Source organism: Ptychodera flava, chromosome 14 (assembly GCF_041260155.1).
Source record: "Ptychodera flava strain L36383 chromosome 14, AS_Pfla_20210202, whole genome shotgun sequence".
Lineage (NCBI taxonomy): Eukaryota > Metazoa > Hemichordata > Enteropneusta > Ptychoderidae > Ptychodera > Ptychodera flava.
The window spans coordinates 10,268,931-10,292,330 of NC_091941.1; the positions used below are offsets into that span (position 1 = coordinate 10,268,931).

A 23,400-nucleotide genomic window follows, 5' to 3' on the forward strand; every position below is an offset into this window, starting at 1 on the left:
TATAGCGGTTTCTACAGATGAACTAAATGATATTTATGGAAATAATGATGAAATCTGCAATTTTGTAATTTTGGGGCCATTTTTGGTCAAAAAATGTGTTTCTCAAAAAGTACTGGTCTGATAGCTTTGAAATTTGGTATACAGGTTTCTACAGATAAGCTTAGTAATATATATTGAATTTCTGATGAAATCTGTAATTTTGTATTTTTGGGGCAATTTTTGCCATTTTTGGTCAAAAAATGTGTATTTCCAAAACTACTCATCTGATAGCTTTGAAATTTGGTATGCAGGTTTCCATAGATGAACTAAATGATATTTATTGAAATAATGATGACATCTGCAATTTTGAATTTTTGGGGCAATTTTTCCCATTTTTGGTCAAAAAATGCGTTTCTCAAGAAGTACTGGTCTAACAGCTTTGAAATTTGGTATAACTAAGTGTGATATTTTGAAATTATGATGAAATCTGCAATTTTTATATTTGGGGGGCAATTGTTGCCATTTTTGGTCAGAATATTTTATTCTCAAAAAACTACTCATCAGATAGCTTTGGTTGACATGTTCTTAGGGATGATCGGATGTGATATATTCAAAGTATGATGAAATCTTCAATTTTGTATTTTTGCAGCTTATTTTAGCCACATTTTTCTGGCCACTGCATTGAGTTATCAAAGATTTCCACCTTCTTCATCAACATGTGTCAAAAATAGTTATTCTGTACATAAACACAGCGGAGCTATATCGGCCGCTAGGTCGCTTGTTTATCCTACATTGAAGTTTTTCATGAAGTCCCGTACCTGAAACATGCATGAGTTTATACATGCCTACCACAAACACCAAATAACCAAAAGTGATAACTATTGAACAGAAAAAGAATGACACAGTAAGATGATGTGGTATTCATACAATGGCAACTTAGTAACACCTTATCTCCCTGAGTGGCCGTCCCATCACTCTCCAGCATGACACAGTATTATGGAGAGTAATCCACGATATGCAGAATGTCTGTATACCCAGCACTGGCTGTTTTTTTTTTAACCGAATGTTAGTTTTGAGACTTATTAAGACTCAAACACTTACTGTTTATGACTGTGTCCTTAGAAACGGTATTCCATTTGTTCAAAACAGAACAATAATAGCGTCAAGTTACACCGTGGTTTCTCTAGAACGAGTTTGTTGAAATAGTTCCATGCAACTGCATGCATTCCATTACTCCAGTCACCCGTTGTCGTTATGTTACATGTGCACATGCATGTCATGTGTCTTCATTTGTCATTTTGATTTTAATCCGCAACACCATGGTTACATCAATAAAATGTGTAAGGCACATATGGATAATTGGATTAAGCTTCATATTCTGTTTCCCATGATGCTTTGCAACCATATCTTTTTATTTCTGCGCTCTGAATTTGGTTTTTTCATTGTGAATTTCATCTGAAGGGTAGAAATATCCTTTGCTGTCACTGATGCCCTTTTTATCCATGAAAATTTATAACATTTTCTGACACCTATGTAGGTAAACTTAAATCTAGATCAAGATGAACTTAGGCCAATGATCCGTAGGTGCCAATTGTAAATGGTAGATTCACTAACATTCACAAGAAGTAAAATTTGATTCGGAAAGTTTTTTTTTTGCTTAAATGTAAAGTTTGTATACAAGTGTTGAGTTTTGAGAGATGTCAAAGCTTTTGAAGCTGTATTTTTGTTTATTTATTTATTTACTGATTATTTTCCTAACATGCATGTAATTATTTTTTGCATGGTCGTGTCTTTTCTGTCGTTAATAAAGACGAGTTCCGTTATGCAGGTAATTGCAAAGGATTACAAAAGTCAATGGTAGTATACGACCAACTTGTTAATTTTTACAACCAAACTCTGTCACACAAGTATTTTTGAAGATATAAAAATTTGCTTCCATGTAAATTCTCACATGATGTTACATGCCATGCATGAATATTAAAACATTTCAGAGGTCTTTGTTGTGAGAATTGTATAAATTTGTAATTTTCGAGTAATTTTCCTGGACAGCATTCTGTGACTCCAAGTACATGTCAAACATTAAAAAATGACATTTTTATGGTGCAAACAATCTTTTCAGTCTCAGAGTTAGTCATTCTATGGTGAGTGAATATCAGATAATCATGAAGCCTTTTGCCAGTAGGTAAATCAATATAAAAATACACACTTGAAATTTGAATATTTGATTTCAAAAACTACAGCTGCCCATCAAAATTAGAGTCTGTGCATCATATAATATAGTTTGTGTATTCATTGGCCTTAGACCATGACTTTCAAATGTCAAAATGACATATCATTGTCTTGTGTTTTGTCATTGCCATTGGTGCTGTGTTCAAAATTCTTTTAAAATTCCCATACATACAGAGAAAGCACTGACTAGTGGAAGCTACCAAATCAACTACCTTCAATAAAAGTTGTTCAAAAAGGCGTGTGACAGAGTTTGAGTTAATGCAAGGTTCCATTCTACATCGTATCATTCATTTCATGATCATTATCTACCACGCTATCAGCTTTGCTGCCTACCGTTCATTGAAGTAAAACCTGCAGAGTTCTTCTTCAATAGATAGCATGTGTCTCAAGTGTTTGTTGTTTTGCAAGAAGACTAGAGTTTTCTGGATCGTAAATGCTGCTGCTTGCACGTAGTTGGTGTTTGGATTTTGTAAAGCCTGGACTAACATTCACGAAAGTGGTCGTGAAAGAACTTTAAAGTTTTCTGAAACTTTCCCTCCATTCTCAGATATATAGTTTGAGGTCGAAGGTCAAACTTACTACTGATATTGGTGATGTTATATCATGGATTATTGCATGTGAAAGTGTGATGGTCAAGTTAAATTACTTTTGTGTTTTTTTCCCCAGAATTCCTTTGCTTATTAAAAATTCGAGCATTCTTGCTGAAGTAATCATTATCATCATTTCATGAGCACATAACAAGTACAGAGTCATTCCCAAACATCTGTTGTTGAAGTCAATGTCACTAAGTATTACACAAATGAAATTTGATTTGCAAACATTCTGAGAGTGAGTGACACCTTAATACTTACTCTCTATGTTGTGTTTGTGAAGATGATAAAATCATTCAGCCAATAAATTTCATTCACAATGAAGTAATATTTGGTGACAATGCAGCTACATAAGTTTTGTTCTCTTAAGAATCGACTAACTCCAATCTGGTGGCCATATTGAAAATCAGTGGTCCAGACAGAAGTCCTGTATTGGGGAAAGCAATTTGTTTGCAGTGCTTTGATCTTATTCCACTTTGTAACCCTTTGAGTGCCAAAGTCAATTTATGTTGCCTTAATAACATATATAACCCAGTCAAATTTTTTTCAAATTTTCCCAAAAATGTTGATCAAAAACTGTAACAATGAAAAGTGATGTCCATTTGGGCCAAAATTACAGACCAAAACTTACAATTGGTGAGATATTGCCCTGAAATTTTGGTGGGAATAATTAACAGCACTCAAAGGGTTAACTGAAAATTCACAACAGTCGTGACTACTGGCTAAAAACCACCAGAGTTTTCAAAAATTTCCATGATTACATCATTTTGGCCCACAGAGACTTGCTGTCCACCGATTTCCCATTTGGCCTTCGCCAGTTCTCTGCACACCTAGATGATAGAAGATTTTACACAACATCATAAAACAATAAACATTTCAGTTTTCACACTAAATATTCATCATTATTTCAAGGACATCATACAGCTGCCTCATAAGCTGCCTGGATTATAGTCACTCCTGAAACGTAGATAATCCGCTTTCCGCTGACTGAGTTATGCTGAAGGCCGCCACGTTGGCAAATATGATCTGCAATGATGAATTACCATGCTAAGATTAGTATGGAAAGTGAAGGAATTTATAAGTGGAGACTATATCAGAAAATGTGCATAAAGCAGTAGTTACAGTGATTCTCAATCATGAAATGAAAAGGCCTGCAGGTGTACACCAATGCAAATTTTTAAATCCCAAATATGCAAAATATTTGGTCGTTTCAGCAAAGTTTGAAATGTATCGATTCTTTTAATTAGGGAGAACATGTTTTTGGAATTGGCACGTAATTCAAAACTGATACAAGCATGTCACATGTTTAGGACATTTTATGTGTACCATATTTTCATTTAATACCTCATATATCTACCAGACATTCTCAGCTGTCTCTATGATAAGCCTCTCAGCTGACTGATGACATGTACTGTACAATCTATATGTCTCTGGGGCTTACTGTCCGTTGAATTACTACTCTTATTCTGCAAGTCAACTCTTTTAACAGGAAATTAATGGCAGCATGTCTTCTGTTTCAGTGCTTGTTGTCTGTACATTCTGAATGACGTTTAGTTTTCCATTCCATACATTTAAAAGTGAAAGGACAGAAAGAATACATGCTTCAGTCAGTCACTTTCAAACACCACTGACTGTCTATCTTTTCATTCCTTGTAGGAGAGAAAGCGTTACATGATGCACCGTTTACGTGTGCACTCTTCAGATTTTTACAGCTTCTTTGTGAAGGACATAATCTCAGTAAGTCACGTCACATTTCTTACTTTCTGCCGCCCATCATCGTCAGGCTCAGGAAAATGTGAAACAACTTAAGATGACAAAATCCACCCCATTTCTACCATCAACCAATCTCAGAGGTAACCATGTGCATAGTGAAGGGAAGACGTGTGTACCTCATGTTCCATGCCAAGCTCAATATTTATGTTCAGCTTGAACTTGTGGAATTTCAGATTTTTGATCGGATTCAAACTCACAACGTACAGCAAAACTTCTCAGCCAAATCCCAACTTTAAAACAAAAAGTGGTTCAATAACTGAGCTAAGCTAAGTTGAGCAAAAATGCCATTTTTGGGATTTTTCATTTACTTGTTACCAGAGTTCTGAAGTGAAAGTCCAGATGTGTTAATCATGGAATTTAGTTTTCAAATTTGTCATAGTTTGTGATTGTTTCCACAAAACTGATTCATAAACAGTTGTGTTACTCCAGGTGTCTGTAGTCAAATGAAATACACCACTAAAAATTTGATACTTGTGTAGCTGTGAAACCAATTACTAAGATGATGTTTTCAGTACGCGCCATCAGGCATATTATCTCTTCTAATTCACGCATTGATAAATATGTGAACATAATGAGCATGAGAGTCATCATTGCACATCGGTTTGGTTCTGTATGAATATGATAATATGTGCATGTATGAAGGCTATTAATGTTAATCCATGACTTCAACTTCAGATTTCCAGAATTATTTGCGAACACAGACAGGCAACCACACAACAGTCAATGTCATCATTTGTACTGTTGATTATCTACTGCGAATGCAGGTGAGTATAATGAAATGGCAAGTGATGAAACAACTGATTTTCACTGCAAAATTTGCATTTTACTAAATTTTCAACAAGATACCCAAGGTTCAACCCACTAGGGTAAAATAGTCACTTGCCTCTAGATGGTTAAATGTGTATGGAGTCTTGTTCATAGTTCAATTTTCATCCTACTTTTCACACTTAATCGGCTGAAATGACCTTACAGGTAGATCTCATGACAATTACAGCTTCTCTGTGATTAAACCATATTAGGTCATGCTTAAAGGGACAAAGTTGTTTGATTTGAGATACTAATATTGTTTTACATGTTGAAAGATACTGAATGAATGGCATCGAATGAATTGGTGACCATGCACATATGCTACCCCGGTTTTAGACAAATTAAATGAAACCATGGCAAAAATGAACTAATGGTCATGACCATTAATTCATTTTCGCCATGGTTTCATGTATCATGTCTAAAACCAGGATTGAATATATACATGGTCACCCATTCATTCAGTATCTTTTGACATGTGACTTTGTCCCTTTAAACTATGAAATGCTTAGTATCACAATTGTTAGTATTGATTCTTTGCTTTTCAGGAATCCATCAGTGATTTTTACTGGCATTATTCTGGGAAAGATGTCATCGATTCCCAGGTATGTTAAATGAAGGAAGTGAAGTCAGATATTTTTGAATCCTCATTCAGTTGTGCAGAAACATTGTGAAGTAAAACGCTGTCTAATGGAGCCAGTCTATGAACAGATTCTGACTTACTTTAGGCATGTGTTATGTTTAACAAACTTTTCAAAACCTGTACTCAACTTGGTGTTTTTTGACTTCCATAAATGTTCTACTAAATTGTCACTAACATTGTATCCACTTTCATGCAAATCTAGGGTCGTGAAAACTTCACCAGAGCAATCAAAGTTACAACTCAAGTCTTCAGAACTTTGACAGAGTACATCCAGGTTAGTGACAGTGATACTTGCAGATATTAAAAAAGATGTTTCCTTCCTGTGATAGGATTTTACTCAAGAATTTTCACAGTAAGGTTTATGATGTACAATATTTCTCTGTCAAGTCAGAGTTTTCTCAACATGTGAACTTCATAGAGCTCAGCAATCTCTGACTTATGAAGTTTCTGAGCGAGTTTCTTCTCTTCTTTATCATGTATAGCTTACAATAATGGACATTAAGACAGTACATTATTGGAACAAAAAAAGACAGTCGTATTTACAGATTTTTGATAATTTCTTTGATTGAGTTGTCATAACTTAATTCTTTGGAGGACATAATTTAAGATGAGGCCACTATGATGGCAACAATAACAAGTTTTCCATTTATTGTTTATTGTTTTGTTCTCTCCATGATATATTCCCACTGTGTCACACTTTTTCCAGGGTCCCTGTTCACTGAACCAGTTGGCACTTGCCCACAGTAGACTGTGGGATGCCATCGGAGGCTTTCTGCATGTCTTTGCAAACCTACAGAAAAAGCTGTCACAGGACATCAGTCAACTTGAAGTTCTACGAGAACTGCTGAATCTGCAAAAAGAAATGGTTGTCATGTTACTGAGTATGCTGGAAGGTAAACCGCTTTCTGTAGTAACTTTGATTTGGAAGAAACTCATATTTTGTTTCAAGGAGTACCTTCCATTGTTATGGTTCAAAGATCCTGAGATAACTTTTTCGCATGAAATCATCCAAGTATACCCATTCGAAGGGTTCATCATTATGTTTTGAAACATCAAATTTAAAAAATGTACTCTGGTTGTAGACCTGAAATTGACTACCGATTCCTGATACCTGCTCTGTATGTGATGTCTCATGCCTGAGGAATGAAAACTTTGACATTGACTTTGAGAGTTCTTGATAGTTTCTTTCATCACAATAACTTCATTCATACTATTCAGGCAATGTAATGAATGGCACCATCGGCAAACAGATGGTTGATGCACTCATGGAGTCTTCCTCTAATCTGGAGGTGAGTTCTCTTTGCTTTCCCTAAATCTTAGTTTTAATGTTTGCCGAATCGAAATGATTTCCAAGTAACATCTTCGACATCTTCAGGTTTGCTTATCACATAAAGATGGATTGATTTACAAGATGCAAGTATTTAAAACAATTATTCTCGATGCAACACATCTATTCTTGTTTGCATTCACTAAATTTAATTGATAACTTATTAGTCTTTCTATTCCACTGGCTTTTAAATCCTATCACACATGTTTCTTCCTTTTGAATTTCATCAAGAACATGCCTCTTGAGTTGTGTGATCTGACAAAGATCAAATGATTTTCTTATCAAGAATATAGATTTACCCTGAAATTTTTGCATTAGGCTGTTGTAGAATATTGTGTTTGATGATTCTGACAAAATGACATTTGTGTCTTTGAATCTGAGTCTTTGAAGTAATGTTTTTAATATATTCATTTTTCAGATGATTCTGAAATTCTTTGACATGTTTCTCAAAGTCAAGGATATCACATGCTCAGAAGCATTTCAGGTAAGAGTGAACATTACTTCTCATTGGCATCCACATGTATTTCAATATTTCAAGATGGTATTATAAAGATAATCACTTGGCAAGTCCAGAAACAGCAATCGAAAAGACAGAATCATATTTTTCGTGACAATTTCAGGAAGAATTTAGTAGATCTATTCAGCATATACCTTGTCAAAAGTTTTAATATCACAACAAAAATTTCTGATATATGATATTCCATGAAATGATTTTTTTGTTTGACAGGAAATGGATGTGAACAATGATGGTTGGGTGTCATCAAAGGAATTCCGTGATGCCATGGAAGCACAAAAAATGTATAAACCGTAAGTGTACACTACTGTTGTTAGCATGTAGTCATAACAATCGTGTCATAGATTTTAAGTGGGCCTTATTATATGATGCATCATCATATTATTAATAATTCATTTGCTGTTTTTGCTTTGTAGAGAGGAAATAGAATACATGCTGTCATGTGCCGATACAAACCAAGATGGTAAACTTGATTACAGTGAGTTTACAGAAAGATTTCACAATCCAGCCAAAGAAATTGGTAAGTTCCTTTTTAATGGCTGGACAAAACATCCAAGTGCTTGTCAATGATCATTTCATCTTGAAGTTAGTGCAGCAGTCATGCATAGAATGCCTTTATCAAGGTACTTTGCTTGCACTCATTTGTTTTAGTAAAAGAGGACTTTCTCAGCTTATTCAGAGTGAGTACAATTGTCCTTGTAAATGAGTAGAGACTACATCGAGTTTCATGAGTCAGTAGAACATGTAAAAATAAAATCAGTCTCAAATACCATCGCTCGCAAATTCTTTGCATTAAATTATTTCATGGAAAACACAATAAAAGTCCTCCATACATGATTTACTGAAATATAATGAGGATTCGAATGACAAATTGGTTTTTTGAAACCTCTGTACATTCTATCTAATCTGATGAATAACTGCAACATGTGTTGTGAGTTATATTTATGTATTTCGAGGTATCAAAAACGGAGGAGTGAGGGACAAAGTGCGGGACACGCAAACTGTAATTTATGGTACTCTGAGGGACGTCCCGCACTGTGTAGAATATGGGACTCTGAGGGAACGTCCCGCAGAGAGTTAAAAACTGGACTCTGAGGGACGGGGGCGCCCACTACGATGTGCATTGGTCCGGTACGCGCTGACGCGTTACTTTTCAGTTTGGCTTTTTCGTTTGCAATGGATCGCCAACAGCGTCGTAGACATTTTGAATCCCGCCAACAGAACGTGAAAAGAAAGATGCAGCTACGCCAGGAAATCGCTTCTAACGTTTATTTCGTTTTTAGCAAAATCATTAGAAGAAAATATAACTTTCTATGTAGCCCATTCTTCATGATGTCCTGTCTGATGTGGCGCTTGGATTGCCACCACTGTCATGGCGAGAAATGGTATAATATCACAAGCAGATTGTGCCTCGAAGTTTATCGAAATGCTTTTACGTAAAATCTGTCTGGAGACGTAATTTCTCGTGTGAACAGACTATGACATAGCAACCAGTCCTAGCCCTGCGTACAGGTTTGTGTGTTCCAGGCGTTGTACGGCCTCTCACATGTAGTAGGCCGTATAACGCCGGGAACAGAGTAGAGTAGATCTTAACGCAAACGGGGTGTTATTATAGGAAAGGCAGTGACTTATTTTAAAGCTGAATAAAATGCTGTTTCTGGTTGTGTAAGTCTGTCGATCGAAATATATATTTTGTTCCCAGTTGATTAATCATGGGGGAGGGCAGTCTAGATCTCCCCTTTATGGTTTGATATTTACTGACTCGTTCCTTCTCATTTTTGTCAATCGATGAAAGCATTTTCGTCTTCCATATTTCAATCTTACTTTGACCGATGTTATATCCTGACCTATAGTGTCATTAGTTTTGACCAACGTACAAAGACGTGGCCCATGCGCCCGGTTGACGAGATATTTTGCAAAACTGTGAAGAAATATTTGAACACATACGGCCATACTGTATGCATGGGGGCCCGGGAGACATCGATGTCAGTCTTTCCGGACTGTTTACATGTAGCTTAGGGGATATCAAAGCAGATGAATCAGTTAGTTGAATAAAACATAACTTTTCGGACATATTTTATGTCAATTTTGTCAATGTCGGACTTTTGATTCGATAGAGAAACCAGAATAATCTACAGAGATGTCTGTATTAAACACGGACGCACAATTCGGAATAGTTTGTTGTGCTACGTCGGTCTTTTGGCTAGTCGTCTCGTCTTGGTGTCTCTCCCATAAAATTTCGAATCTATAGGCCTACACTTGTCGTTTCGATTCACAGGTAGCGGTACACCGATGACCAGATATTGTATGTTCCCAGCAGAGTACTTTTTTAAAGTTCTGCACATCATTGTACACTGTGTGTATAAGCCCTAAACATTGTTCAATTATGGAAAGGCATAAAGAATAAAGGGTCGTTACAGTTGCAAAAATTGCGAGAAAAACGGCATGTTTTTCCAGTACTTTTACAGTTCTGTGCTTTCCGTCCCTGTTACTCAAATAGAATAGTCATATTCACAAGCGCTATTGTTTTAAATCACGTCCAGGATGTGCTGTTGATTTCCATTCTTTCGTGCAATTTCATTCATTGGAAGCAATTATCCTTTCATTTGACTGCTCTGTGGGACTCTTCTGGATATGTGTTTTGGATAAAAAGAACTCTACAGAGAAAGACATAAACTTCGACGGTGATAGGTATACAATATCGGTTTGATGTGAGATTACAAGTTATTTTAGAAGTTCTCAACACCAGTAAAAATAATTCTGCGCACGTCTTGTGAACGTCTTTGAATCCGTGACCGCGACCATTGTTTTTGAAGTGTTCAACGGTCGATGATCGGTAGATTAATGAAGACATATGTTACTGAACTATCGTGTGATTATTAGCATGGTTAGGTAATAGACGGTGTTGTAGAGGCTATGCGGCGAAAGTCCACGGCCCAATGGAGCATGAGACGTACATCGCATGCTTTCTCACAACGAACGAGCCGTCGGTTTCCATAGCTACTACGCGAAATCCGGCCTCACCGATGTCCCTGTCCTGATTCGGAGAACAACTTTCAAGCTGCGTGTTGAGGTTCAGATGTCCGATTTTTTTTCATATTCAAAAGGCTTATTGATTTACAGAGAACGCCCGTCTTTTCTTTAGCTTTAACTTAGCACATGATGGCAATTGAAAATTCAAAGCCAAATAGCCAGTGGGAAAAAAATCCGACGACTCGCTCTCACCAGCGGTCGCATTGAAAAAAAAAATCGAAGTCTCTGAAGTCGGTATCATTGCTCCTCCATGTTTATTGTTGGCTGTACGGCCAGTTTAAAGTCAAAGACTTTCTTCACAATACAATTCATATAATTACCATACCGCGAAGTTCCCTGTGCATTTCAATATGTCTAGTTGGAAGCAAAAGCGTCACGGACATTCGATCGATGGTGATGAACTTTCTCCAGGCCGTTACATGTCACTAGTTACGAACTTTACCGGTTTTCGATTATCAGCGTTGTTCACATTGTGTTTTGAGTCTGATATCGAATATAACAGGAAAAAACTAACGATTAGAGTGACGACAGAGACCATGCCCGATACGGGAAATTGACATCAACTTTTGCATTGAGCAGTGACTTCAGACTGATATATAAATGTCGAAAATATAAAACATTGAAAAATGCCAGTGAGAGAGAGAGAGAGAGAGAGAGAGAGAGAGAGAGAGAGAGAGAGAGAGGAGGGAGAGAGAGGGAGGGAGAGAGAAGTTTAAGCTGTCGCGAACTGATTATACTCTTTCAGATATGACTTCGGTATAGACGATACACAGACATCGAAAATGTACATCTACTTTACAGAAATTCGACAAATCTTATAATGAGAGTAGAAAATATCCAAAAGTGTTGGTTGAAGTAAATCTTCAGCTGTTGGTTTTCCAAAGTTAGACAATACTTACAGAAATATGGTCGTCATAGTCTTCTCTTAAAAACTATTTTCTTCAACACCACGTTTCTTATGATCGGTGATGTCATTTTTTATTATTTTTACAAACTTCCAATGCATCAAACGCCATTAGACTATCTCATCTGCCTGTCAGGGAGTTACAATATATTTCCAAGGGCTGGCACGCGATGTCAACTTACGCGTCGTCTGTCGTGCGGCCGGTGCAGTGTCACAGATCGCTCCGTCTGTAATCGCGGCCACTTTTGATGTGACACCCACCTGCGTTTGAGGGTTTTTTGTTACCTAATTTGTCGACCTCACAAAATTTCACAGTCCTAGCTCTGCATGGCAGGGCTGTGTGTTCCCGTCGTTATATGTGGTGGGAGGCCATAACGCCGGGAACACACAGCCCTGCCATGCAGAGCTATCACAGTCCATGCTTTGAAGCAGTCTCAACATGGCAAACATGTCTCGCGTAAATTTCATCCTCGTCGTTCCAATTAATTCAAGACTGCCCATAGCATACAGCCCCAACACGGGAACACGCAACTCTCTTCACCTACACGCCTTTCGATAAATTTTCACGTAGTACATGCAGTTTCAGCGACCTGCAGCGCAATGTTTAGTAAGCCAGATCTCCATGGGCCCGATCATGATTTTGTGCTTTACCAATACACATCGTTGGGGGCGCCTCCGTCCCTCAGAGTCCAGTTTTTAACTCTCTGCGGGACGTTCCCTCAGAGTCCCATATTTTACACAGTGCGGGACGTCCCTCAGAGTACCATAAATTGCAGTTTGCGTGTCCCGCACTTTGTCCCTCACTCCTCCGTTTTTGATACTTTGAAATACCTGAGTGTGAAGGACAATGAAAACATTGTGTATTCAGATAAAATTTTGTAGTTGCCAGTACTGTACATGTACAACACCAAAACACAAAGTGACATCTCCAGGGAATAAATTCTTCTTCAAACAGAACTTAAAGAAATGTAGTAAAAACTTATTGTGTCTCTTGATAAGTCCATTTTAACTGCACAGTTTATCTTTCTTCCAGGTTTCAACTTGGCTGTACTTCTGACAAACCTGTCAGAGCACATGTCAAACGATCCCAGGTAAGTCTGCTTGCTGCCTTGCTTCTAAGTACATGTAGCATGCATTTACTTGATAGGAATTTTCTAATATACCACCATATCATACCCCAAATAAAACCATTGGTGTGAATTTCTTCTTGTTTACAGGCTGGACAGGATAATGGAATTGGCAGAGAGCTTCCTGGGTCACTTTGAGCCGTACATGGGCCGCATTGAAATCAATGGTAAGTTCACTTTGAGCCGTACATGGAATGCATTGAAATCAATGGTAAGTTCACTTTGAGCCGTACATGGGCTGCATTGAAATCAATGGTAAGAAAGAATCTGCATATGATGCTATGCAGTTGGCAATGTCCATTTCATTGGCCATCTTGACACTTTATATATGTACTTAGTATGACACCATGGTAAAATTTCTTCATTTGCAGATGGCACTTTGAATCTTAGTTCTTATTTGTCACTTTGATGGTGATCTACAGTACAGTTTGTTGTCATGGGCACAACTTTAAACTGAAACTGTTTTCAATATACTGTAAATGGATAGTTGTCTTTCTAACACCATTTTCCATCCATTTCAGTCACATGTAGTATGTTCTTTTTGTTCATACAGGTAGTGCCAAGAGAATTGAAAGAGTTTACTTTGAAATCAAAGAATCTAACATCGAACAGTGGCAGAAACCTCAGATCAAGGTGAGTCAACCATTGATTGCTTCTTTCAGTTTCTACTCACATTTTTGCACTAATCTCTGATATTTACATGAAATGTATTTTTTTCTCTCTCATCAGGAATCAAAACGCCAGTTCTTGCATGACATTGTCAATGAAGGTGGCGAGAAAGAAAAACTTAAAGATTTTGTTGACTTCTGCGAAGACACAATCTTTGAGGTAAGAATGTTTTTGCCTCTTATTAAGAGTTCATGTGAACAGCAATCATTGACTTCAGGCATTATGGAACAACTGGAAAACCCCAAAGTTGCTAAAAAACAATAGAGGACAATGTTGCAAAGTCAGGGTGCAGCTTCTATTGAGGATCTGGGCTCAATTAGGCATTTTAGAGTACTTTCTTTTCAGAGCTGTAGACGTTTTGCTCATGACTATTACAAGTAGTATACATGTTCTCGTTCATATTTTTCACCATGTAAAGCTGATTTCATCTTGGTTCATTTCTACAGATGCAGCATGCGACCAGTATCAGTGGGGAGGAAGGTGGATTCCTAGAAGCCCTTAGTAATGCTCTCTTCTCCAGTGGTGGCACCGACTCAAAGTATGTAAATGCTCACCTCAAAGTTTGTTGATGCATCTTTGTAGCAATAGGGCATAGTGTTCAAAAGACATACCCATTAAATGTTACTTTGGTGGTAAAATGTCACCAAAATCATGCGAATTAGTTGTCCAGGGCCCAGGGGACTTTTGAGAAATGTTACAAACACAGAATTTTGTTCTGTAATCTAAGTAACTAGAGTTTCTTTCAAGTACAGCATACCAACATAACTTCTTCAAGTACTGAAATTTAGGTAAAACTGAAAGTTTTGAAAAGTTTCTGGGCTGAATACGTTGTAACTATTTTTTGGTCTTCATTTTGAAAGGGGTTGGCTGATGCTGCTTGGCAGGGCATTGAAACCAACCAATCTGTACAAGACAGTGAAAGAAGGAATCACAAACACACAATGGGGAGTGAAGAAAATACGCAGCATGTCACTTGGACAACTCCTCTTTGCCCTCATCAAATTGGTCTTCATCATTGCATGGAAATTTGTTGGCATATTCTTCAATCTGGCTTGGTAAGTACTATTTACTCAGCAGTTTTTATCAGGACACATACTATATAGATTTGAATGTTTGCCAAATTTTCTACTACTTTTGAGCTAAATTCTGCTGTATGTCTGCTGTGTGCATTCTGTTAAGCCAAGGAACACATTCATATGCATTTTGAATAAGAACCTCTTTATAAGCCAAAATAATAAGTATGAATTTTTTGGAAAAAAATCATAATGGATTTTTTATAAGAAAATGTATTGCTGCAGTAAGCATTTAGGACAGTGGAAGTATGAATGGAACTCATATCTACCTTTAAGCTACTTCACTGTGAACTTGCACTTGTACACTTGTACCAACCATGATTTCTAACATGTACCCATAAACCTGCTGCTATCTCTACCATGTACCTATCAAATTGTACCCATGAGCCTTCTGCCATCTTTACCCTATACCCAAACTGCATCTGACAGTCACTGTACTGTATCGTTCGGTGTTACTTTTCAGTAAATTGGTGGGTATGTTGATAGGCAGCCGTATCATAGAAGATGCCAAAGAGTTAACAGGCAGTATTTCTGAGACATTACACGTACCCAATATAGCACGGAAAGCCACCAGGGATATGACAGATCCGTACATCATGGGACTTGGTGGCATGGGCAGGTATGGAATCACCCTTTCCAAGATTTCACAGTTTTGAAAAAATTGTCAAAAATTATAAGGCAAAAATGTAAAGGTTCTGTTTCCTGTTACATAGAGGCACTACATTGTAAAATTATGTTGCTTCTCCATCATCAGTTTTGTCACAACATGTTCAAATCTGCCTTCTTGTTTACTGGAAACAAAAAACAAATTTATCTTATAAAGCTGTTTTCTGTTTTTCTGAAGTATCATGTTACAGTACTTCTGGATCATTGCACTGTACTCCACTTCATTCCATAGTGCTTTCTGTGTATTCAATTATAAGTCCAATGTTCTTTTACTTAATGTTGGATGTAACTTCTCACAGTCAACTTTTCTTTGAATATCACCATTCTCCAATTAATGAGGCAATATTGATTGTTAGATTCCTTTGATATTGTACATTACTATTGTTTTACTTTGAATTTCACAACTTGATAGTTTTTAGCTCCCATAGCCATATGTATATATGGCAATGGAAGCTATTCTTATAGGCTAGGAAAATGTCTGTATGTATGTATGTCTGTATGTCTGTATGTCTGTATGTCTGTATGTCTGTATGTCTGTCCGTCAACATCAAAAACTCCAAAACCGCTGCACATTTCATCTTGATATTTGGTGTGTACGTGGATGATGGGCTGTAGATGAGATTTTGTTCAAATGAAGTTGTCATTGCCAAAAATATGCAAATTAGTGCCAAAAAAGGCATTTTTGGTAAAAAATCTCCTTCTTCATAACCGCTGGTCAGACAGCTTTGATATTTGGTATACAGGTCCCTAGGGATAGCCCAACTTGGATTTGTTCAAATTGTGATGAAATATGCAAATCTGTATTTTTAAGGAATTTTTTTGTCATTTTTGGTCAAAAATTTATTTCATCAAAACCGCTTGTCTGACAGCTTTGATATTTGGTATACAGGTCCCTAGGGATAGCCCAACTTTGATTTGTTCAAATTGTGATGAAATAAGCAAATCTGTATTTTTAAGGAATTTTTTTGTCATTTTTGGTCAAAAATTTATTTCATCAAAACTGCTCGTCTGACAGCTTTGATATTTGGTATACAGGTCCCTAGGGATAGCCCAACTTGGATTTGTTCAAATTGTAATGAAATAAGCCAATCTGTATTTTTAAGGAATTTTTTTGTCATTTTTGGTCAAAAATTTATTTCATCAAAACCGCTCGTCTGACAGCTTTGATATTTGGTATACAGGTCCCTAGGGATAGCCCAATTGGATTTGTTCAAATTATGATGAAATAAGCAAATCTGTATTTTTAAGGAATTTTTTTGTCATTTTTGGTCAAAAATTTATTTCATCAAAACCGCTCGTCTGACAGCTTTGATATTTGGTATACAGGTTCCTACAGATAAACTAAATATGATATACAGAATATATGATGAAATCTGCAATTTTGTATTTTTGGTGCAATTTTTGCCATTTTTGGTCAAAAAATGTGTTTCTCAAAAACTACTTGTCTGATGCCTTTGATATTTGGTATACAGGTTCCTGGGGGTTCTCTTAGTGTGATATAGTGAAATTTGATGAAATCTTCAATTTTTGTATTTTTGGGTCAGTTTTTGCCGTTTTTGGTCAAAATATTTGTTTCTCAAAAGTTACTCATGTGATAGCTTTGATATTTGGTATACATTTTTATACATAATTATGATGAAATCATCAATTTTGTATATTTGCAGCTAATTTTGCCATTTTAGGTCAGGCCATCCTGAAATGAGCTATCAAAGATCTCAACCTTCTTCATCAATACATATGTCACAAAACGTTGCTCTCTTCATAACACAGCAGAGCTCTGTCGACCATTGGGTCGTTTGTTAGCTCCCATAGCCATATGTATATATGTTTACAAGTTTACATTTTATTGAAAATCTCAATAGCCACTGAGCAGATTAGATGAAAAATTAGCATGTAAGTACTTTGGGCTGACCTGAAATGATTGTGCACATCTTGGGTCAGTATCTTGGACTTGCTATTTTTCATGAATTTTTTTGTAATTTTCTCCCATTTTTGGTCAAAAAATCTTCTTCTCTGAAACCACAAGTCTGATTGATTTGAAACTTGGTATGGAAGTGCATAGGAGTGACCTTTCTCAAATCTGGGCAAATCGTGGTGTAATTTGCATATTTGCATTTTTTGGCAATTTTTTTCATTTTTGATCAAAAATTTTTTTTAACTCTGAAACCACACGTCCGATTGAGTTGAAACTTACATGTGTAGTGTAGAGGTTTTTACGGGTGACGTCAGTAAAATTCTGGTGAAATTTGTATCATTTTATTTTATTGGGGGAATTGTTTCTATTTGTGATAAAAAAATCTTTTAGCTTGATTTTAGCTTGTTTTGATAACTATATGGGAGCGACCAGTGACATTGTCACTATTTTTTCAACTTTGTGCTTGCTTTAACTTTCCCTGTGGTATTTCCTTCATGTATACATAAAGTTATTTGCTGAATTTATACTATTCTATGCTTGCCTATAGTCGGCCGTCAGTATCAGCATTTGGCATAGACTTCTTCAAGAAAGACCAGGAAGGGAGCAGAGGACACTCTGCTGAGTACAGGATGAGGTTACGACGTCGAAGAGGCCTGACTCCATCATCAAGTATTGACATGGAAGAAGAGGACGACTTGCAACCAGAAACTCAAACAGTGTTGGAACAAAATGGAATCAAGGTAAAAACATGTTGGAATAAATAAATTAATGTGAAATGTAGTTTATTTTCCATTGTCTTATATGTGAACTTACATTTGCCTGACAAAGTGCAAAGAATGTATTTTTGGTCATTTTTTTCTTAGCTTTTTGTCTGGTTGTAGGTTTCTATGACTAAGTATGGTAACATGTGTGTATATTTGCCCTCATATTCACAGACGGAGAATGGAGTGGCAGGTGGTGCGTCTGGTGAACGAAGACACAGCTCAATATTTCCAAGGTGTGAATTCATTTCTATGGGCGAAATTTTGATTTCATCAATGGAGCATTTACCAAAATAATTTTTCCAACAGAAATCTTTTACACCTCATGCAGAATGACAGCAGACTTATATATAAAGAACCAATCAGAGTTAGTGTTTGCCATCCTCAAGAAAGTCTTACAATTCCCAGATGCTTTCATGGGTATTTAATTGGAATTGATGATTTCTTTCCAGTTTGTTTCTACTTCCGGAAGCTGACAAAGAAAGGAAAGAAGAAGAGATTGAAGAAATTGTCGAACCCAAGTTGACTCAAGTCAGACAGGCATTCTTGGTAAGTTGAAAGTCAACAATTTTGAACTTGGCTTTCTCCATCAGGATATTTCTATTCATAATACGACTTTTGTATATTTTACCCATTGTGATTATTCAGACTCTGAATGCCTGTCAGAATTTCCAGAGTGACTACTTGCATGTAGAGTAATACAATAACTTTGAAGATAAGATCAGATTCAACACTTCAGTAATATTTCAGAGTCAACTTCAGTAATATTTTGTAGTTTATACATTTTTGAAAAAAAATATTCCGTAATGCATGGAATTATTATTTCATATTTTTCACCAGAACATGTTATAACTTTACTGTTCACAATGGACAATTTATGCTTTTTTCTGTTTTTTTCCCACAGAGTATGTTTGCCCGCAACTACTACAATCTGAAGTACGTGGCCTTGATCTTGGCCTTCATCATCAACTTCATCCTCCTCTTCTTCAAGGTGACCAAAATTATTCTCCCTGTATGTAACACTTTACTAACGATTTTTTTTTTTGATGTGACATAGCTACATTGACATATTGCAAGGTTGTCTTGTTGGTATAATGGTGCGTCTTAGCCGGTCAATGACAACTATTGCATGTGTATTGTGTCATGCTCTTTTGCTGTTGTTGTTAGTGTGGTGTGCCTATTTCTCTTCATCATCCTGTTTATGATTAAAAAATCATTAACAAGAAAAATTCATCGCATGGTATTTATATCGTGAATGCCAATAAAGAAAATATTGAAAAGAACATTTTATACATATCTAGTAGGAGTAGGTTTAGATATCAGATAAGTTGCTGCAAATGTTTCAGCATGTTGATAGACATATGTTGTATCTGTGAAAAACAAATTTTTGAATGACAATATGATAAATGAAAGACATATGACTTACAGTCAATATCAAGGATAGTATGCGAAATGGAAAAGAGATATCAAAGTTGTTGATTGAGTTTGTCCGTTTCAAATTGCAATTTGTAAATTAATACGGAAATCACCCTGTGAGCATAAAAAGCACTCCCTACCACTAGGTCCACTGTTCTCAGTGTTCTTGACCAACAGGAAATGTTATTCTGTTACTTTTGCTCCAGCTGAGATAACAGGAGTAAACAGTTTAGTTTTTGTAGAAATAATCACTGCTAGCTTCAATGAAACACATTAAAATCATTTGTTTCCCTGTGGAGAAGTTGTTTTCGGTCTCAGCTTAATTGCACAAAATAAAAAAATGGTTTGGACATAATTAATTTGCACTTATCACAACCGTGCTAACATAATGGGTAGGAATCTTAAAATTTCAAAGCACTGCATAGTGACATTGCTGCTAATCAGAATGTGAAATGAGAGTTAACAAACCATGTATCACTCCAACAGGCTACAAATCACGTCTTTGATGCATTTTCTGGTGACGACAACAGTGAACCAAATCTGATGGAGGTAGACGACAACACGACGGATGAAGTGGAAGAAGAAGATATCCCGGAATGGATCACACTGGAAGGATCATTTGTCTATCTGCAGCCATTGTTACAGATGTTTGGTATTCTGCATACTGCCACCGCTCTCTCAATGTTGATAGCCTACTGTGCGTTGAAGGTATGTCTCTCTGAAAGCAACGATTCATTCTCTCTGAAATTAAAAACATTTATCTAACAGATGGGTTACACCAAAAACAAGTTATCCTCCAGCGTCCAGTAAAGATTTTTATTACTTTTACAACTGACTTTAGATATCAATAACAGAAGATCATGTTCCTGGATATATATGAAGTGAATATAAATATAAAACTTCAGTGTAAATATTTTTCCTTTGACTCAAACTTCTCAACTTATTTAACATTGTGTTAACAACTTTTGGGAACTATGAATATCAGTAATGTGATTGCTGAATTTAATATTTCTCTGCCTTCATGAAACCTCAATACATCAATTGACAAACTTTTAGAGGTAGTTATTTATTGAAAACAAAATGTAATTGTAGTAGGTTCCATGGCTGTAGCAAATTTCGTGAAGAAGTGGTCACTATCTGCAAAAGAGTAAAGTTTTTCACTAAAAAATTTGTCTTTTTCGATGACACACAGGTTCCACTGGCCATCTTCAAGAGGGAGAAAGAAGTGTCCAGGAAGCTGGAGTTTGATGGAACGTGGGTGACAGAGCAGCCTGAACGGGGTGATGTCAAAGGAATGTGGGATTCATTGGTGATCAGTACAAGGTAAGGGTTGACCTAGTAAATCTGATGGGTTGTAATGTTCAAATAGTGTCTCTGAGAAGGTGCATTCATGAGAAGGCTTTATGAATATGCAGAAGAGTATAGGAAGTCAATCACAGTTCTATTAACCTACAAGCACATATACCCTACAGAAAATTAAATGTGCTCCATTCTACAGATTTAGTGCTGTGCAGTATTGGCAGTATAACATGTACATATGTAGAATATAAATCATCAAAAATTGCTGAAAGGCTTCGTCAAAAATGTTTAATGGTCCAAATAATTACATGCCATATTCTACAACACAGTGTATTAGTCTATCAATGTAGGTTACTTTGAGACGGCTTACTCCTTTACTGAGTTTCAGTGTTAGAATGAATTCAGTTCCATCATCACTCAAACAGCTGTTCTGGCAAATCTTCAATAATTTTCTCACTGATTTTTTCATGCAGATCATTTCCTGTCAACTACTGGGACAAGCTGGTCAAGCGAAAAGTAAGGATGCTTTTGTCTTCTTGCTTTAATATTAACATATAAGATACTATGAGTTAATCACTTCATTTACTGTTTTCATAACAGAAATCGCATGCCAGCTAATGGAACAAATTCTTGTTTTTCTACCATCTTTTGCTAATGGCAGGTGATTGTCACATGCCCTGAGTTAGCATTTGATTGTTTGTTGTTATTTCCTCCAGGTAAGAAAGAAGTACAGTGAAAGTGTTGATGATGATAAGATCTGTGCATTGCTGGGCATGGAAAAGGAAGACAACCTGTTCCAAGAATCCCTTGAAGACGATCAGGATAGTATTTTGACCGCAATGTGAGTAATAAAAAAAATTGTCAATCAAAGCGATGAAAAGTTTATGTCAATCAAAAAAATGAAAATTTATGTTAATCAAAGTGATTAAAAGTTTATATCAATCAAAGTGATTAAACATTTATGTTAATCAAAAGTACTGGAAAATTGTTCAATGTTACAGCAACAGCATATGGTTCTCATTTTAGATAAAAAAAAATTGGATAAAATGTCTGAAGGAAATGATGTAATCAATTTTTAAAACACTGAATGTTTTGAGCAATATATTTTTTATGGAAAATTTTTAAAAATATCTCACTGTTCCATTTCAGGTGATTCTTTTTGACTTTGAATATTTCATGTCCTAATGTTTTGTTTTCATAGATTGAAGTCAATTGATTGGAAGTACCAGCTGTGGAAGTGTGGAGTCATCTGTACAGACAATGTAAGTCAGTGCATGGCAAATATTCTCACTGTTGTGGCAAGTCGATTATGATGTGATATATGGAATTCTTGAAAATGATGTGAACGAAATCACTGTGTTGTTAGGAAAGCATGTATGGAAATACATATACAGACAAAATTTTCAGCAAGAACCAAGTAAAGACAGTTTTACGTGGACACAGATTAAACCAGCCAGACAACAATTGCTTTGAACATGTAATAATTTTTTTGGAGACAAAATGTTTTAACAGTAGCAAAGCGTGCTAATATTGATTAAGGACATTGTCACTCATAGCAAAGGGACAACAGCTGTAATTTTATATACCGGTAATATATTCATTGTTTTTTTTGTCAAATAAAGCAAGATTTTCATCTGCTTCTTCCTGAAGTGTGTTACTATAGAAAACAGCTTTGCTGACATGGTACGATGTGTGCAACGTGTAACGTAAGAATTATTGTGCGGACTAAAATTTGCTCGTCAACAATAACACTGGATGTTAACACACATACACTGTATGTTGACATTTAGAACACCAGTCATTTTGCTATGATTTTTGATGTAGAATAAGAAACTGTATTGTACAGACAAAGCAAAACAAAGGAATATGTACATCACAAGGTACAGCGAGCATCACAAGGTAGAGCTTAACATCCAACTTTTCAAATCATGGATGTTGTTACCTCGCTCGTCAATGAAGTCGACGTTAAGACCTGGTCAAACTAAACACAACAATGTTTCTTCATTTCAGTCCTTCCTGTACATCGCCTTCTACCTTATGTTCTCCTTCCTCGGACACATCAATCCATTCTTCTTTGCCGCTCATCTCTTGGATGTTGCCATGGGTTTCAAGACACTGAGGACGGTGTTGCAGTCAGTCACACACAATGGCAAACAGGTATTTTGACTATATCTACAGAGTACTCTTTGTTTGGTGTAAATATTGACAAGTCAGTTAGTTTTCCAAGGTATTTCCAAAGGTCAAGCATTAAGTATATTAAAAGTAATATGGTGTAAGCTGTATGCAACAACTTGAAAAAATTTACAACTAGTTTACATATGATCACATTAGAAGTTCACTTATTTTAAGACCCTGACAGCTCATTGATTATCCACACTCTACATTCGTGACCGAAAAGCGCCCTCACAGTTGTACCTTGCTTAGTGAGCCAGTGTGGCCACAGTGCAGTTGCTATGCACTGCTATATTTGCTCTTCAAGCCTCACCTCACATGCCAAATAATTGAGGATTCAGTACACAACACAGCAGAGAATCAGCACTGGGTGTCCAGAAACTGAATATACAGGGCTTTATAAAGTATAAATCCTCTTCACCATCTGTAGTTACAATGGAATTAACGTTGGAAAACAGCTGCTAGCTAGCAACTACATGTTGTTCTAAACAATTGTAGAAACTGAA

At 36.4% G+C, this 23,400-nt stretch overlaps 1 protein-coding gene across 28 annotated transcripts in view; it reads left to right on the forward strand.

Annotated features, from left to right (window-relative positions):
- LOC139149298 (ryanodine receptor 2-like) overlaps window positions 1-23,400 on the forward strand; it is a 146,668-nt gene that overhangs the window by 114,656 nt on the left and 8,612 nt on the right. For 17 of the 28 annotated variants that reach the window (XM_070720971.1, XM_070720983.1, XM_070720979.1 and 14 more), the window contains 27 exons: window positions 1,790-1,807; window positions 4,455-4,535; window positions 5,247-5,335; window positions 5,924-5,980; window positions 6,221-6,292; window positions 6,725-6,911; window positions 7,237-7,307; window positions 7,764-7,829; window positions 8,073-8,152; window positions 8,276-8,379; window positions 12,830-12,887; window positions 13,014-13,090; window positions 13,477-13,556; window positions 13,653-13,751; window positions 14,039-14,130; window positions 14,453-14,647; window positions 15,129-15,284; window positions 17,794-17,986; window positions 18,182-18,243; window positions 18,460-18,556; window positions 18,912-19,019; window positions 19,910-20,131; window positions 20,616-20,746; window positions 21,196-21,238; window positions 21,439-21,563; window positions 21,924-21,984; window positions 22,733-22,879. In XM_070720971.1, coding sequence (XP_070577072.1) covers window positions 1,790-1,807; window positions 4,455-4,535; window positions 5,247-5,335; window positions 5,924-5,980; window positions 6,221-6,292; window positions 6,725-6,911; window positions 7,237-7,307; window positions 7,764-7,829; window positions 8,073-8,152; window positions 8,276-8,379; window positions 12,830-12,887; window positions 13,014-13,090; window positions 13,477-13,556; window positions 13,653-13,751; window positions 14,039-14,130; window positions 14,453-14,647; window positions 15,129-15,284; window positions 17,794-17,986; window positions 18,182-18,243; window positions 18,460-18,556; window positions 18,912-19,019; window positions 19,910-20,131; window positions 20,616-20,746; window positions 21,196-21,238; window positions 21,439-21,563; window positions 21,924-21,984; window positions 22,733-22,879 — 2,771 coding nt within the window. The remainder of the gene's footprint in view (window positions 1-1,789; window positions 1,808-4,454; window positions 4,536-5,246; window positions 5,336-5,923; window positions 5,981-6,220; window positions 6,293-6,724; window positions 6,912-7,236; window positions 7,308-7,763; window positions 7,830-8,072; window positions 8,153-8,275; window positions 8,380-12,829; window positions 12,888-13,013; window positions 13,091-13,476; window positions 13,557-13,652; window positions 13,752-14,038; window positions 14,131-14,452; window positions 14,648-15,128; window positions 15,285-17,793; window positions 17,987-18,181; window positions 18,244-18,459; window positions 18,557-18,911; window positions 19,020-19,909; window positions 20,132-20,615; window positions 20,747-21,195; window positions 21,239-21,438; window positions 21,564-21,923; window positions 21,985-22,732; window positions 22,880-23,400) is intronic. The other 11 variants (XM_070720985.1, XM_070720960.1, XM_070720961.1 and 8 more) reach the window with 3 other exon arrangements.